Here is a 15,205-nt window from a genome sequence, read left to right on the forward strand (position 1 = left end):
CAAAGCCAAAAAAACCCCAAAAACCCTGGGTGTAGGGCAGCCGGACCTGGAGGCAAAGCAAAAAAAAAAACAACCCCAAAAACCCTGAGTGCAGGGCAGCTGGACCTGGAAGCAAAGCAAAAAAAACAAAACAAAAACCCTGGGTGCAGGGTGGCTGGACCCAGAGGCAAAGCAAAAAAAAAAAACAACCCAGGGCGCAGGGTGGCCGGACCCGGAGGCAAAGCAAAAAAAAAAACAAGAGCAGCCATGCCACCCTAGGATTGGACGGAATGGCGCCCCTTAGAATCTGCTGCCCCAAGCACGAGCTTGCTTGGCTGGTGCCTGGAGACAGCCCTCCCTGACATGTAAATATCTTGTGATGCCAGCTACAACAGAGCCATGCAAATGCCTATTCTCACTTTCAGGTCACACTGTAAACCAGAAGTGGGCAGAATTATCTCCTGCAAATGTAAACAAACTTGTTTGTCGGAGCGATTGGCTGAACAAGAAATAGGACTGAGTAGACTTGTAGGCTCTAAAGTTTTACATTGTTTTATTTTTGAATTAAGTAATTTTTTGTACATAACTCTACATTTTTAAGTTCAACTTTCATGATAAAGAGATTGCACTACAGTACTTGTATTAAGTGAATTGAAAAATACTATTTCTTTTATTTTTACAGTGCAAATATTTATAATAAAAATAAATATAAAGTGAGCACTGTACGCCTTTGTATTCTGTGTTGTAATTGAAATCAACATATTTGAAAATGTGGAAGACATCCAAAAATACTAACATAAATGGTATTCTACTATTAATTGCATGATTAATTGCAATTAATTTTTTTAATCATGCAATTAATTACAATTAATTTTTTTAATTGCTTTACAGCCCTAGGCGTTTTCCTTGCGATGCTGAATTCTGCATCTTGTGCATCCCAAACTCCCTCTGACATCTATGAGAATCTTGGGTGTGAAACAAATGCAGAATCCAACCTACAATGGCTTGTTATCTCTATGTTTCCCAAAGTCTTGTAGTTATTTAATCAATCTACAGGCCTACATCCAATCATGCAAACTCTTTATTCATATAAGTAATCCCAAATAGGCCCCTACTTTATGGTACAAAAATAGCACCAATCCAACCCATCTTACTGAAGTAAGTAGTGCTACGGACTTCAATTATTTTGTCCACAGTTCTTTAACAATTTAAATTTTCTTTAACATTACCTACATGAACAGTTATACTAAAATTAAAATATCTTAGTGGTTTACCATTGTTATCTCAAGTAGTAACTTTCTGTTTCACAGCCACAGCAATGGAATATCTGCACTTGACACTGAAACCAGTTATTGAATTTACACCTTTGCTGACCAGAAATGAGGTAAAATATGTCTTTATAAAATATCTAATTAAAATTTGCAGGAAGCATGTTATATTAATACTGGGGGCACAATGTTGCAGTAAGCTCACAAAGAATTCACACAAGTCAAGGAATAAAACTCCCCGTATGTGCTCCGTCTTTAACCTGCAGTTTTCATGGCAAAAATAAATGCCAGCCACAATTTGGGCCATATGGTATATTTGTTATTAGAAATATGATGCCTACATAATTTCTGTCCATTTAAACACACTTGTATTATTTATGTTGTTATTTAATAATTCCCAAGAAAATGCAATGATTGTTATTTTTAGAAAACACAAGCAAATAAGAAGCAATGGTTTTAGTCTGTACCAGTAATTAAACATTGCTAAACAATTTGCGACAAAAAAAGAAACAAATCTCAACAATCTCTTGGTAAAATGACAAGTAATTATTTCACTTAGTGTGAGTAGCTAAAAATTGCTATAGGGAAGATCATCTTCACTATTTCTGCAAGATCTTCTGATCTGACTTAGGGAGATGTGTGGTGCCAAGAGCCACCACCCCCATGCCATCATTGTCTTCCAATTCATCTTCTCAATGGATTAAGTACAAGGTTGGGACTGCATGGTTTAGACCTGGAGCCCAGACCAAGAGTGAGAGGAGCCACTTGCCATAGAAATCTTCCCTTCTGAGGCAACAGATCTCCACCAGGGCATCCCAAGCCTACCATAATGCTGCTTACATTTGCAGTTTCTCAGCACCTGCCCCTCTCCACCTCTTCAAAAGATGGGAGTGACACAGTCACAAGGAAGGATGGTTCAGTGGTCAGAGCACTTGCTGGGGCTTGGGAGATACATGTTCATTTCCATGCTCTGCCACAGACTTCCTGTGTGACTTTGGGCAAGCCAATTTAGGGTATATTTTGAAGGTATTTAGGCACCTAAAGATGCAGATAGGCATCTTTTGGGATTTTCAAAAGCATCCAGGTGCCAAGGCACTTCTGAAAATCCCACTAGGTGACTATCTGAATTTTTAGACGCCTACATACCTTTAAAAATCTGGTCATTAGTCTTTCCTCAGTTCCCTATACTCCCCTCAAGTGTAGTGAAGATAAATATTCTAAAGATTGTGGGCACTTAGATATTATGGTAATGTGGGGCCATGGAATACGATAGATGGATGGATGCATGTAGGGTGCCTGACTAATAGCATAGCGAGATGCTGCTGGAGAGGGTCTGAACATCCTGTGTAGATGTCCAAAAGGCTGGAAGATAGCAGCTTCTGCCTTCTCTATAGACTCCCAATACCCTCCATTTGTGAGGACAATTTGAAGGAGAATGTGAGGTATGTCCATGGGAGTGTACAGTTTGACCCAAAGTTATTTTTAATTTGAGAATTTGCTTTTTCATATTCTGTTGTGCTACCATTCACATAACAGAGTTTTGTTCAAGGTTTGGAATGTATGCAGCTCTTTGACTGTTGGTTCTTTTGCCTCGTAGGTGCGGAACATTGCCGTGACTCACACATTCCGAATAGACAAGGCACGCAGCCAGCTAGGTTATTATCCAAAGAATTTCACATTTGCCGATTCTGTGGACCATTTTATTAAAACAAGACCAGTAAAACAGAATCATCACATCTTCCTTAAAGTCATACTTTCCTTAATTGGTAGCTTTCTAAGTTTGATATTTCTTTCTTTTACATTAGCAGATCTTCCAATTATGCATTTTTTCAAAGAAAACCAACATTAACTTATGTTTCCTGAGCATTAATAAACTGGCATGTAATCAGTCATAGTATAGACCTCGGCTCACATGGGCTGCATTACTCTGCACCAGATATTAGCTCCGATGTAATAGGCAGTTATTTTTAGGCTTAAACTAAAAAAAGACAGCACATCAGTAAACCTTCTTAAAAGGTTAAAATAAAGTATAGTAAGGTCAGAAGGCCAAAGATGATCACCCATGACAAATGCAGGAGTCAAAGCTGTTGGATCTATTTGTTTCACACCAAAAGGGCTTCTTTCCAAACTGCTTGTTGAAGTGGATGACAAACTGGAAGAGACGGAACTACAGTAAATCTGCAATACTGTATCAACAAAGACAAGCACAGCTAGAATAAGGAGAAAGACTGACCAGACCTGTTGCCAATGCATGTTATTGCGGGGAATACAGAGAAACTGGAAAATAGAACAACAAAAGTGAAAAATAGATTCATGTAAACAAAACACAATGCACACTAGCTGTACAGAAAAGATGCATGCAATGTAATTTTTGTGTGTGAATGAGTTGTATTGTGACACTGCATAAGAGGTGAAATAAAATTGTACTTGAAATTCAGCATGTATTAAGGCTCTCTCACATGCAGTGAGTGACCTTTATTAGTACTCATTCATAATGTCCCACAATACCAGGTACGAAGCTTAGTAGCAATGCATAGTGGTCACTGGCCTCTAATTGGCCTCCATCAAACTTCTGAGGACTTCCAGAAGTAGTGTCCAATTGCTGATGCACTTTGTTCTGGTCCATTGTTAAAGTATCTAATTTCAAGAGCCAACAGACACCAGTACAACAACTGTGTACCTTAATTATATTGAATATAATTAATGAAATAACATTGTTAAGGAAATGTCATCATCCTGTACTGCATTTATGCCAGATCTTTTTAAAGCTGAAATGTGGATGTCCTGTTTGTGTGTGTCCTTTGTCTCTTGAAAGTGATGCAAATGTTATGTTATTGGACAAATAAGTATATTATAAAAACTATTTAAACAAGAAGGAAACTTTGAGAAAAGCCCACACACATACACTGACCAGGACATTTCCTCCTGCTTTGTTCTACTTTCTATGAGTTACTAAGGCTTGTGTCTTCCTATGTGACCATACAGACCTAGAGGAATGGAGACATAATCCTGACTTAAAAAATAACAGTGATGTTACATTTCCTTTTCTTTTTCAAATGATACTTAGTAGTTCATCTATTTTTATTGGTCCTTGACTGGTGTGTATGAATTTTGAGATCACCTTGTATTTATACATTTAGCCAGCACATGAAATAGGACTTTTTTCTGCAGCACCTTTTAAATTGAATTTTCACTTAATTATTAAAAGAGGTGATGTGTCAGTTGTTTGGTTATATACGTCCTTTCAGCTGCTAACATTAATAACATGCTTATTGAAAGATTATTAGAATGAAATAGGCATCTAAAACTCATATATTTTCAGTAACATATTCTCATCTGAATACAGCCAGTTGAAAATATACCACTAGATGGAAATGCAAAAAGTTACATATAGTTTAGCATCATTTTCCAAAGTTCTTCCAAGAGATAAGGGAAACTGAGCCATTGTCACAAACATCAATTTGCACAGCCAGGTAGACTGATAACACCAAGAAGATTGTTTGGGCTGCTTACCCAAAAGCAGGGAGTTGTTTGGCTGACCACAAACCTGCTGGATATCCCAGAATCCATTGATGACCACTGACATCTAAGTGGAAGGTTCCTCCATCTGACCCCATCCTTACCCAATGGCTTCCTGGCAATGTGACTTAACTGGAGCCTCACTAACAGGGACTCCCCTCTGACCACAGCAATCCCTGCAACACTCAGGAGGGCTATGGCTTAAAAGTAGCTCAGTCAGTGGCTATATTACCTTTTCCAGGTAAGGTCTGTGGGGATGAAGGGGGTGGGGGAAGTGTGACGTGCATTCTTGCACTGGCCCACCCAGTCTCCTCCACTTCCCTCAATATGGATCCGAGCCATGCAGAGAATGCCGCTCTCAGGTCTGAGGGGTAACATGCTATTATGAAAGTGTCTGAAACAGCCATTCTGTTGTATGATCTAACAACATACTAGCTGCACTCGTGTGAAAAAGTTTAGTAAGCACTATTCTCCTTTGAGTGACACGGTAAAGGTGCTATATGTTATCCAGTTCATTTCCCTCTCCCAACCCACCATCCCTGTCCCTTTTCAGGGACCCCTCTCACAAGACCATGTCATTTCAGGAACTATGGTCTCTTCTAGAGTTGGGAGCAATGGAGGAAGTTCCTTACCAACACAAAGGGAAAGGGCTTTGTTCCTGGTACTTCCTAGTCCCAAAGAAATCTGGTGGCCGCCACTATGTTTTAGATGTAAGAAAGCAGAAGAAATACATCAAAAAAAATGTTCAGGATTGTCTACGATCCTTCTTTGGAGACTAGAGATTGATATAGTTCCCCCAAGCTACAGAACATGTACTGCCATGTGGCAATACATGCCTCCCACAGGAAGTAGCTTTGTTTTCTAGTGAGCGCCAATCACTATCCATACACATTGCTCCCCTTCAGTCTATCTTCAGTCCTGAGGGTTTTCTCCAAGTGCATGGCAATGGTGGCAGCCCACCTATGACACTTGGACATTCAAATTTTTCCCTACTTGTACAATTGGCTAGTCCAAGCAGCATCCAGCAACCAGAGCTAGAACAGTGTCCTAGTCATCAGACAAGTCTTTTCCCGACTAGGCCTGCAATTAAATTTGCAAACAGCCCATTTACTCTCAATGCATAATGTTCATAGAGGGAGACCTTTGATGCAACACTAGCCACATCTTACCTCCCAGCTGAAAAATTCCATTCTATAGATACCCTTCCCAACATCCTCAAACAACAGTGAGAGCCCGCCTTCAGCTCCTAGGCCATATGGCATCATGTAACCCCATATGCCAGACTTCACCTTCACTGTCTGCAAGCCTGACTTCATTCTGTGCACTGTGCTTCCAGTTGCAGGCACCCTCTGAACATGTATCCACATGTTGCATACCTGCGCAAGAGCTCCACTCTCTGACTTGGTGGCTGGACCCAGCAAATGTCTGCAAAGGTGTCCCATTTTTGTCCCCATAACCAGCCATGACTCTGGTGGTGGCTGCTTCTATCAAAGATTGGGGGGGGGGGGCAATCTCAGTCAACTTCAGACTCAAGCCCAGGACAAGGCATCCATGATCTTCATTGCAGCAGCTTGGCTATCAATGTTGGTTCACAGACCTTCACCCTCTGTCCCTGCATCAATAACTGTTTCATTAGTTTCACCTCATCTGTCCCAGAAGCAGGGCAAATCTCTGCATAAGAGCCTGGAATCTGTCCACCTAACCACTTGCATGATCACTGGCTGAACACTCATGAGAAATCATGCTCCCAATAAGGTCCAGATTATTTTGGTGAGCAGCAGAAAATTCTCCACCAGAACCATATATGCATTGAAGGGGAAGAGGTTTCTATGGGGAAAGATACAAATTCACAAACATTAAGAAATACAAAGCAGACACAGAATAGCAGAGAAAGATTATACCCCCTTCCTTCTAAATAACCCTCGGGCACATCACTATGCATGATGCCACGTCAGGCATAAAACTGGCATTCTTTCATTAGAAACGAATTTAAAATACTGGTAGGAAACTAACTGGCCAAACCTGCAAATAAAAGTTTTTCCTGGCAGCGGTGGGATTCGAACCCACGCCATCGAAATGACTGGAGCCTAAATCCAGCGCCTTAGACCACTCGGCCACGCTACCACCTGATTGCTAGGGTGACCTTGAGGGCTATATAAAGAGGACAAGCGCTGACTCGGTGGGTTTTTTTTTTGCCTGGCTAACCTCCTTTATTTTTGCCACTGAGTTTAAGCCACCAGCTGCTTAGCCAGGCGCTCGGCGGTGTTTGTCTGCTCCCCCAGGGAGGAGCCGGAGGGACCCCGTGCAGCGGGTATGTACAGCGACGGGGAGCTCCCGGGGAGCAGGCTGCCCGGTTAGGACGGCGTGTGGGGGCGGGGCGGGGCTCGCACCCCGCGGGAGCGGGCACAGCACGGGATAGCCCCTCGGGCCTCTCCGGGGCACCCGGGCAGCGGAGCGGCTGCTGCAGCGGCTCCCGGAGCGCACGGCGCCTTCAGGGCGCCGAGTACAGCAGCGCAGCATTAACCCGCGGGGGCAGCAGGTGGCGCTGCTGCGGCGTCGCTTCCCAGCGCAGCATTAACGCGCAGGGGCAGCAGGTGGCGCTGCTGCGGCGTCGCTTCCCGACGCAGCATTAACCCGCAGGGGCAGCAGGTGGCGCTGCTGCGGCGTCGCTTCCCAGCGCAGCATTAACGCGCAGGGGCAGCAGGTGGCGCTGCTGCGGCGTCGCTTCCCAGCGCAGCATTAACCCGCGGGGGCAGCAGGTGGCGCTGCTGCGGCGTCGCTTCCCAGCGCAGCATTAACCCGCGGGGGCAGCAGGTGGCGCTGCTGCGGCGTCGCTTCCCGGCCTGCTGCACCTGGCTGCAGCCATCATCATCCCGCTGCGTGGCCCATGGCGCGCACGTGTCCCTGCCCTGGTACGTGCGGTTGCCAGGCTTTGCTCTGCAACGTGTCAGCCCCGTTCTGATCTGGCGCCGCACCCAGCGCCTCTCCCGTCCCCGGGGGACTCAGCCCCTCCCCAGCTCCGGCAAAACCCACAGCTACCGGCACCTGTAGCCGCCCCCTGCCCTACTGCTGCGGGTGGAATTAAAGGGCCCACCCTGGCTGAAGGCCCAGGGGGCCTTTTTGAAGATGTCAAAGCAAATTAAAAGCAGCAAAGAATCCTGTGGCACCTTATAGACTAACAGACGTTTTGCAGCATGAGCTTTCGTGGGTGAATACCCACTTCTTGCATCCGACGAAGTGGGTATTCACCCACGAAAGCTCATGCTGCAAAACGTCTGTTAGTCTATAAGGTGCCACAGGACTCTTTGCTGCTTGTACAGATCCAGACTAACACGGCGACCCCTCTGATACTTGAAAGCAAATTAAGCAGCCAGTCCGCGCCACCCCCTGGGCAAAGGATATTTAATTTGGTTTCGGGCAAAGATGCTATCCCCGAAATAAGGATGACGATGACTGCAGCCTACGATCTTTTTATTTGTTAATAATTATGGCTACTGTCTGCAGCCACCCCAGAGCTATCTTTCTGCTACTTGTGCTAGGAGTTGCTTTTTCTATTTCTCTATAGCCCACCTCATGAGCTAAGCAGATGCTGCATTTTGTTCCAAATTAACAACTTCGCTTCTTACCAGAGCCAAAAAAAAATCTGACGTGTTCTGACTTTTACCATTTGCCTCTTTTAACTCAAAAATAATTGAATTATTTTGTTTAATATACAGTAAAAAGGTGTTTTCCCCTTAGATAATTCCCAGCCAGCAGTGATTAATCAGACAGGCTATAAACCAACAAAAACTGTTTGTTTATAAGGGAAATAAGAACAGGAGTACTTGTGGCACCGTAGAGGCGAACACATTTATTTGAGCATAAGCTTTTGTGGGCTACAACCCACTTCATCAGATGCAGGGAATTTTTGTGTGTGTCTGCATTGTTGCAGACATATTTGCTGATATTTATTCTGAAATAAATTACCAAACTGAAACTGGCATAATTATGTAGTATGACAAAATTTGCAGAATTTGTAATTTTTTGGCACAGAATGCCCGCAGGAGTAACTGAAGCAAAATATCAGGCTATTGTATGCTGGAAAATCAGAAATGCTGCTCTTTTTCTCTTCCCCCTCATAGCTTTAAAATCCATCTTGGTCCCTCTCAACAAAATAGAAGCCTTTGAAAAATATGTATGTATGTACTTAAACTTGTATTTTCAGTGTCTCAGATTCTGATGGCCGCTCATTACTTTGAGCTACACTTTTTTTTTTTTACACATGCTTTATATATAATGTGCAGTTACAACACTTGTTACCCTTTACTCCTCAGATGTAAATTTCTACCTTTCATTTATCTGTAGTGTTTATCCTTTTGGCTTTTCTCTGGAGAATTATACCACATATGAAGTCATATAAGACGCACTATAGTATAGTATATATCCGAGCTACAGCTGGGCAAATTCACAACTAAACTCATGACCAGGTAAAATTCATCAGCTGAGCTACCGCTTTACACATTTGAAACTCATACAAGGCTCATAGAAAGATTTGCTAAAGTTCACTACCTTTTGCGTGGTCTAGAGCTGATGTCTTAACATCAAAATCATGGCAAATTCACAGTATCACCCCTGAATTTGGGTGCAAACTGGTGGTTTTGACTGGGGTTTTTTTATTTGTTTGTTTTTAAGATGTGGAATCAAGAAGTTCCAGCTGAAGCCTTGCAACAACCATTCAGACTGAAACCAATTAAAATGGCAGCATTAACTACAAGAACTAGGGGTCATCAAAGGAAATTAATAGGCAGCAGGTTTAAAACAAATAAAAGGAAGTTCTTCTTCACTGCAGTGCAGTCAACTTGTGGAACTCCTTGCCTGAGGAGGTTGTGAAGGCTAGGACTATAACAGCATTTAAAAGAGAAGTGGATAAATTCATGGTGGTTAAGTCCATAAATGGCTATTAGCCAGGATGGGTAAGGAATGGTGTCCCTAGCCTCTGTTTGTCAGAGGATGGAGATGGATGGCAGGAGAGTGATCACTTGATCATTGCCTGTTAGGTTCACTCCCTCTGGGGCACCTGGCATTGGCCACTGTTGGTAGACAGAGACTGGGCTAGATGGACCTTTGGTCTGATTTGGTATGGCTGTTTTTATGTTATGTTCTTATACAGAACAAGTTCTGACATTTCATGGCACCTCTACAATTATTGTCTTCACCTGAGGAGCCAATTTAGCCACTGTGTAAGCAAGTGCATCTCCCATTGACTTAAATAAGAGTTTTGCCGAATAGAACCAGAGCTGAATTTGGTTTGTGGATGGAAGTTTCAGTTTCCTTATCATGGGACATAACATGGGTAATTGTACCTTTGTGATTACTGTGATGCCAGTAGGAATTGATACAACTATTTTTTTTTTGGGGGGGAACGATTAACTCTGTAACTAAATGCCATAGTTTTAGAACACTAAATGGATATAGATTATACCAGCTCTCTGTATCACTATACCATCTGTCTGTAGTCTCAGTGTCTGAATTCCACTACATTAAATGCATGCGGTGTAAAATAAAGCAAAAGAGAGAAAAATTAATACCAAGTGAAGTTATATGCATGTTCATTATGCTTACCCTATGAATCAAGTGAGATTTATGGACCAGTGTGTTTAACTTAGAAAAATTGATGGACACATCCTTAAGGACAGGATGTTTAGGAAACTAAAGATTTTGATGGCAATTTTGTGCCTGGAATTTTAAAATGATGTCCTTTCAAATTGCTCTGCAAGTTTGATACTGATTGTAAGGTGTTTTCCTTTTTAATGAGGGAAAAAATGCTGCCCTCTTAGCAACCAGTTTCTCAACAACACCTAATTTCACTCATAACACACCAGATTTCTACAGCTTTCACAGTCACTGGAAAATAGCAAGTTGTGCTTGCGTTGCTAAACATATTAGATCAAGGAGTAATATGTTAGACTTTCAGGACATTAATTTGCTAGGCTGCCACTATAAATTAATTTTGAATGTTATCAAGAAAGAATCAAATAAATTAAATGCAAAGCTCCTACGCTGTAGTAGACAAAATTGTTTTCTAATAACATATTAAGACATTTAAACTGAAAACCAAGAATAAAAAATACTGCATATGTGTGCAACAGGGCTAAGTTAAAGCTATTTAATTTTTGCATTTTTTACTTTTGAATATTTTAATTCAGACTTTCACTAAAAAATCTGAGTGATATCCTTTAAAAATAAAATATCAATGCTTTTTAAATTCTAATTTTACTGTGTCCTAATTAGTATTCAAAAGTCACACCTCATTAAGGAGAATGGGGTAGAAGGAAGGGTTAATTTTGTATTTTGCTGCTACAATTAGATTGGATTGTCCCCCTAGGTCCATGCATCCATCCGTGAAGAAATGTTCTCCTCTTTGTGCAGAAGGAAGGCTAAGCTGACGCTCTATTCTGGAGAGTGTTGGTGAGAAACCAGTCATATCAGGACATTGTTTATCAACTGAGGGTTACAAATTCCCCACCCCTTCCGTGAGTCATGAAAGACTATTATGGGAGTTGCGAGGCACTGGCAATTTTATTACAATTCTAAAACAAAAAATATAAATTTTCATAATTACTTTGGGGAGGCCAAAACAGTCAATGTTTGTGAGGTTAAATATAGTAGTTGTAGCATACTACTATTGTTGTAGCATTTCTACTATTACTTTTATAATAACCGTAAAGAGATCACAACAGTTTACTTTGAATAAGCAGTTTAGCAGAAAAGATTGAGGAAACTGCTTGATTAAGCAGAAAAGATTGAGGAAACACTGGCCTAGTTCATACCTCTCAGAGCTATTATTTCAGATTGTCTGCAGTCTCAGGAATATATCCTGCATTGGGTCACATTCAGGTTACAGCCACGCTATATATTTAAAGGAGCTTGTAACCAGTTACTAGCATGGTTGTCTCTAAATATGTCTGTGTCCAACATTTAGTTATTAATTGTTTTATCCTTGCTAATGGTCTAGGCTGGCATAACGTAACCATAGCACATTATTTTTATTGCAGTGAGGACAGGATATTTTTTCCTACAACTGCACCTGTATAATCAATTTGACAGGTCTTCCTTCCTCTGAGCGTTCTGCAGTAGGACATCCCAGAGTGCACTGGTAAACAAGCTGCTGGTGCTGCTCTCTGTATGTCCTCTAGTCTCTCATTCCCCAGCACTATGGGATTGTTCTTCATGTTTTCCCAAAAGGCATATGTACAGCTATGCTTCTGCAGCAGAGTAAGAGCTGTGCTCTGGCTATGCAAACAATGGTTATAATGGCAGAGGGCCTGACTAATAAGTGATTAAGGTGTCTGGGTCTCTACATAGTTACAAAATCACAGATGCAGCATAGTGTGAGGGGGGCTTCAGAAGGTTTTCTTCACAAACAAAAGGTGCTGGAATTTTTCTGCTTTAATGAAAGGTTATGCTCTGCAGGAAATGAGATTGCCAGAGGCTGCAGAGGGGTTGCATCAATTAATGGCACAATCTAGCTGCTGCTGCTTTTGTTTTTTTATATGAAAAGACATACCCTGCAGCCAAAATTGCAGGGATCCTGAAATCAGAAAATCCATTTTCCCCAAGACACACATACATACACACGCATTCCCCCTCTCCATCCCCAGTTAAGGTAGTTGTGTTTTTTTTTTTAATTAGTAAATTTGTTTTTTGGGGGAGGATTCTGCTCTGCATATTGCAATGAAATATTAGTCTCAGCAGTAGCATTAGAACAGCAAGTGTTGTCTCTCTCAACTCAGCTGCTGGGCCTGTCAGAGAAGACCAGATATTGTGCAGTTCTCCCAATCTGCACATGACATCACAAAAGGCAGTAAGGACTGATTCTGTAACTTTTACTCATGCTGAGCATTTACTCATATGAGTAATCTTAATAAGCGTTACGTATCATGAGCAAGAGTTGCAGAATCTGACCTTAGCAGATGCCCACTGAATATAATGAAGCCAGAATTTGTTTACAGGGAGAAGATTGCATTTTTTGTCATTGGCCCACAACTCCTAAATTGGATTTTGCTCAAATATTCCACAAAATTCAGCTTTGGACAGTGACCAAATATGGAAAATTTCAGCCCAGCAAGCGAATGTTTTACAAAGTTATGAGTGAGCATGTACTAGGTGTTATAATGGAGACTGTTTTGCAACTTTATTTAGAGTGCATAACCCTATATAATTTCTCTTGGACAGATTAAATAAAAAAGCACACACACATACACACACACACACACACTACATTTTAGAGGTTGAAATAAAGATACAGAGAGCAAAGTCATTTTTACAGACAAAAATTAGTGCAATAAGTAATTTTGTATTCTGGTGCTGAGAATCCGATGGTAAAAGGGCATGTTAGAAAAAAAGAGAGATTATGATGGTTGCTGCATTCAGAAATCGTGTTGATTACAGAGAAAGCACAGTAATTTTATTAACCACACAAGCATACAATTTGGACTGGAGTCATCTCAGGATTCTGGGAACACTGATGTTTCCCTGTAGGCACATTCAGAGGCTTAACACAGGCACTGGCATAATCATTCCTGCTCTAGTCTTTGTGCAGGGGGATTAGAATTCCACACATAGGCAGCAAAATTATAACTTGTTGTGCACAAATTATTAGTTATCAATCCTGGTCCTTTTTCACACATACTTTTCATACAAATGTGTGGAATGTATGTGGTTAAAGTAGCATATAATATATTTAACTTCTGAAAAGAAGCAATAATACTTTACCCTGTGTTTATAAAAAAAAAATTCAAACTGTTTCATAGCATTTAAACTCTCTAAAGTGACTAATATAGGTAACTAATGGACAGAAACAAGCACAACCGTGATAAAATCTTAATTGAATCAAGTGAAATTGGCTCAGAAATTCACATGCAAAAGATCAGGGCAGTAGATCTGCTATTTGCTGTAATTATTTAGTTATTTACTGCATTACACTACTGTACCTGCTGGATGCTATTTAGTATAGGAAGCTACAGGAACATTCCACTAGTGGAAATTATCTTCTGTGTCCAGAAAATTGGATTGCAATATTTTGAAGAGGGCTATGTTAAAATATACCAATATTATTATTCATGTCCATCATTACACTGAAGAGCTGATGAATTTTAAATACAAATTAATGTATTTTCTGGACACTGGTATCTGTAGACTGTATTGCATTTCACTGACTTTTGTATCAGTTTGTTTTTTCTCTGTGTTCTTGGAAGTAAAGTGGGCAAAGAGAACTAATACATGATTTCACTGACTCCATTCCAGTAAGAATTCATCTGCAGTATTTCAGGAATATAAAATATAAATGTTTGGATATGTGTTTATATAGTAATTTTTCATATTGCATACAAGGATTTACTTTGTGTCTCTCAATTAATTGTCAAGAGTAATTTACACTTTTCTGTTCGGTTTAGTCAAGGCAAAATGTGAAGCTTTTTGAAACTTCCACATTAGAAACATCCTTATGTAAGCACATGACCTTCCTTTTCATTACCGTTACAATTACAGTGTATTCCTACCTGATTTTTAATGGCTATTGTGACTGGTGACTAACATTACAGAAGGTGTTTTTTTTTTTTTCCTCCCCCCCTCCCCTATACTGTTCACAATGCTCTTCAGGAAAATTTGTGGCAAAATGTTGCTTTCAAACAGCATGTACTGTTGTTTTTTTTTGTTGTTTTGCATCTGGGCAGTAATATCTTGCAAAGTCAAACTACAGTCTAGAAAATATGTACACATATATTACCTGTTTGATCTGGCAGCCTTTTCACAAACAGAACTCTCATTTACCTCAGTGGCAGTAGCATACAGCTAAGGACATATATGAATATCCTATGGTGTAAATGTGTGTAGCTCCCATTATTGTTAATAATGTAGAGTGTAAACCCTAGTGCAGTCAGATAATAAGATAAACAGTGGGCATCTAACCGATCATTCTAACCCATTTATTTTGGGTGTTTCAGACCAGGAGTGGGACACAAGGTGTACTTTGAACGCTGGTCCTTGTGAGTAGGTCTCCAGTAACTGTCTGGTACCTTTCGCTAGCAATAGCCACAGGGAAGAAAACTAAAAAATGAGAAGGAAAAGACGCTTGGGGGTCCTGCAGTCGCTTCAGCGGCTGGTGACCCGGCCCCCCACTATTCTGCTGGCTGGAATGGAGGAGGTGATGCTGAGAGTTTGGGGGTCCCAAGGCAGTGTCCGTCATGTGTCCCTAATTAGTCCCTCCAAGCACGAGACCAGATGGGAGGAACAATGTTTCCTGGGTGCCACACTCTAGTTTCAACACTCATGAGCCCCCACCAAATCGTAAGGAGCAGGTGCTGAGGCTGGGCTGATGCAACCGGCAACAAGCGGAGGGGGGCGGGTGTAGTAAGGGTCTGGGGCTGCTTTACACCACGTGTGGGGACGGGAGGGAGCTC

General features: G+C 41.3%; 1 protein-coding gene and 1 non-coding gene across 6 annotated transcripts in view; one reads left to right on the plus strand and one right to left on the minus strand.

Moving 5' to 3' along the window:
* The window catches only part of LOC120374166 (putative short-chain dehydrogenase/reductase family 42E member 2), a 30,741-nt gene extending 27,052 nt beyond the window's left edge, over positions 1 to 3,689 (plus strand). For 3 of the 5 annotated variants that reach the window (XM_039493493.1, XM_039493490.1, XM_039493489.1), the window contains 2 exons: positions 1,290 to 1,363; positions 2,845 to 3,689. In XM_039493493.1, the coding sequence (XP_039349427.1) occupies positions 1,290 to 1,363; positions 2,845 to 3,096 (326 nt within the window). In that variant the 3' untranslated portion in view covers positions 3,097 to 3,689. The remainder of the gene's footprint in view (positions 1 to 1,289; positions 1,364 to 2,844) is intronic. The other 2 variants (XM_039493494.1, XM_039493491.1) reach the window with 2 other exon arrangements.
* Positions 3,690 to 6,808: 3,119 nt separating this feature from the next.
* TRNAL-UAG lies at positions 6,809 to 6,890 on the minus strand. Its single transcript has one exon. It is a non-coding gene; the product is annotated as a tRNA-Leu (tRNA).
* Positions 6,891 to 15,205: the final 8,315 nt, after the last annotated feature.

This window comes from Mauremys reevesii, linkage group 10, assembly GCF_016161935.1.
Source record: "Mauremys reevesii isolate NIE-2019 linkage group 10, ASM1616193v1, whole genome shotgun sequence".
Classification (NCBI taxonomy): Eukaryota; Metazoa; Chordata; order Testudines; family Geoemydidae; genus Mauremys; species Mauremys reevesii.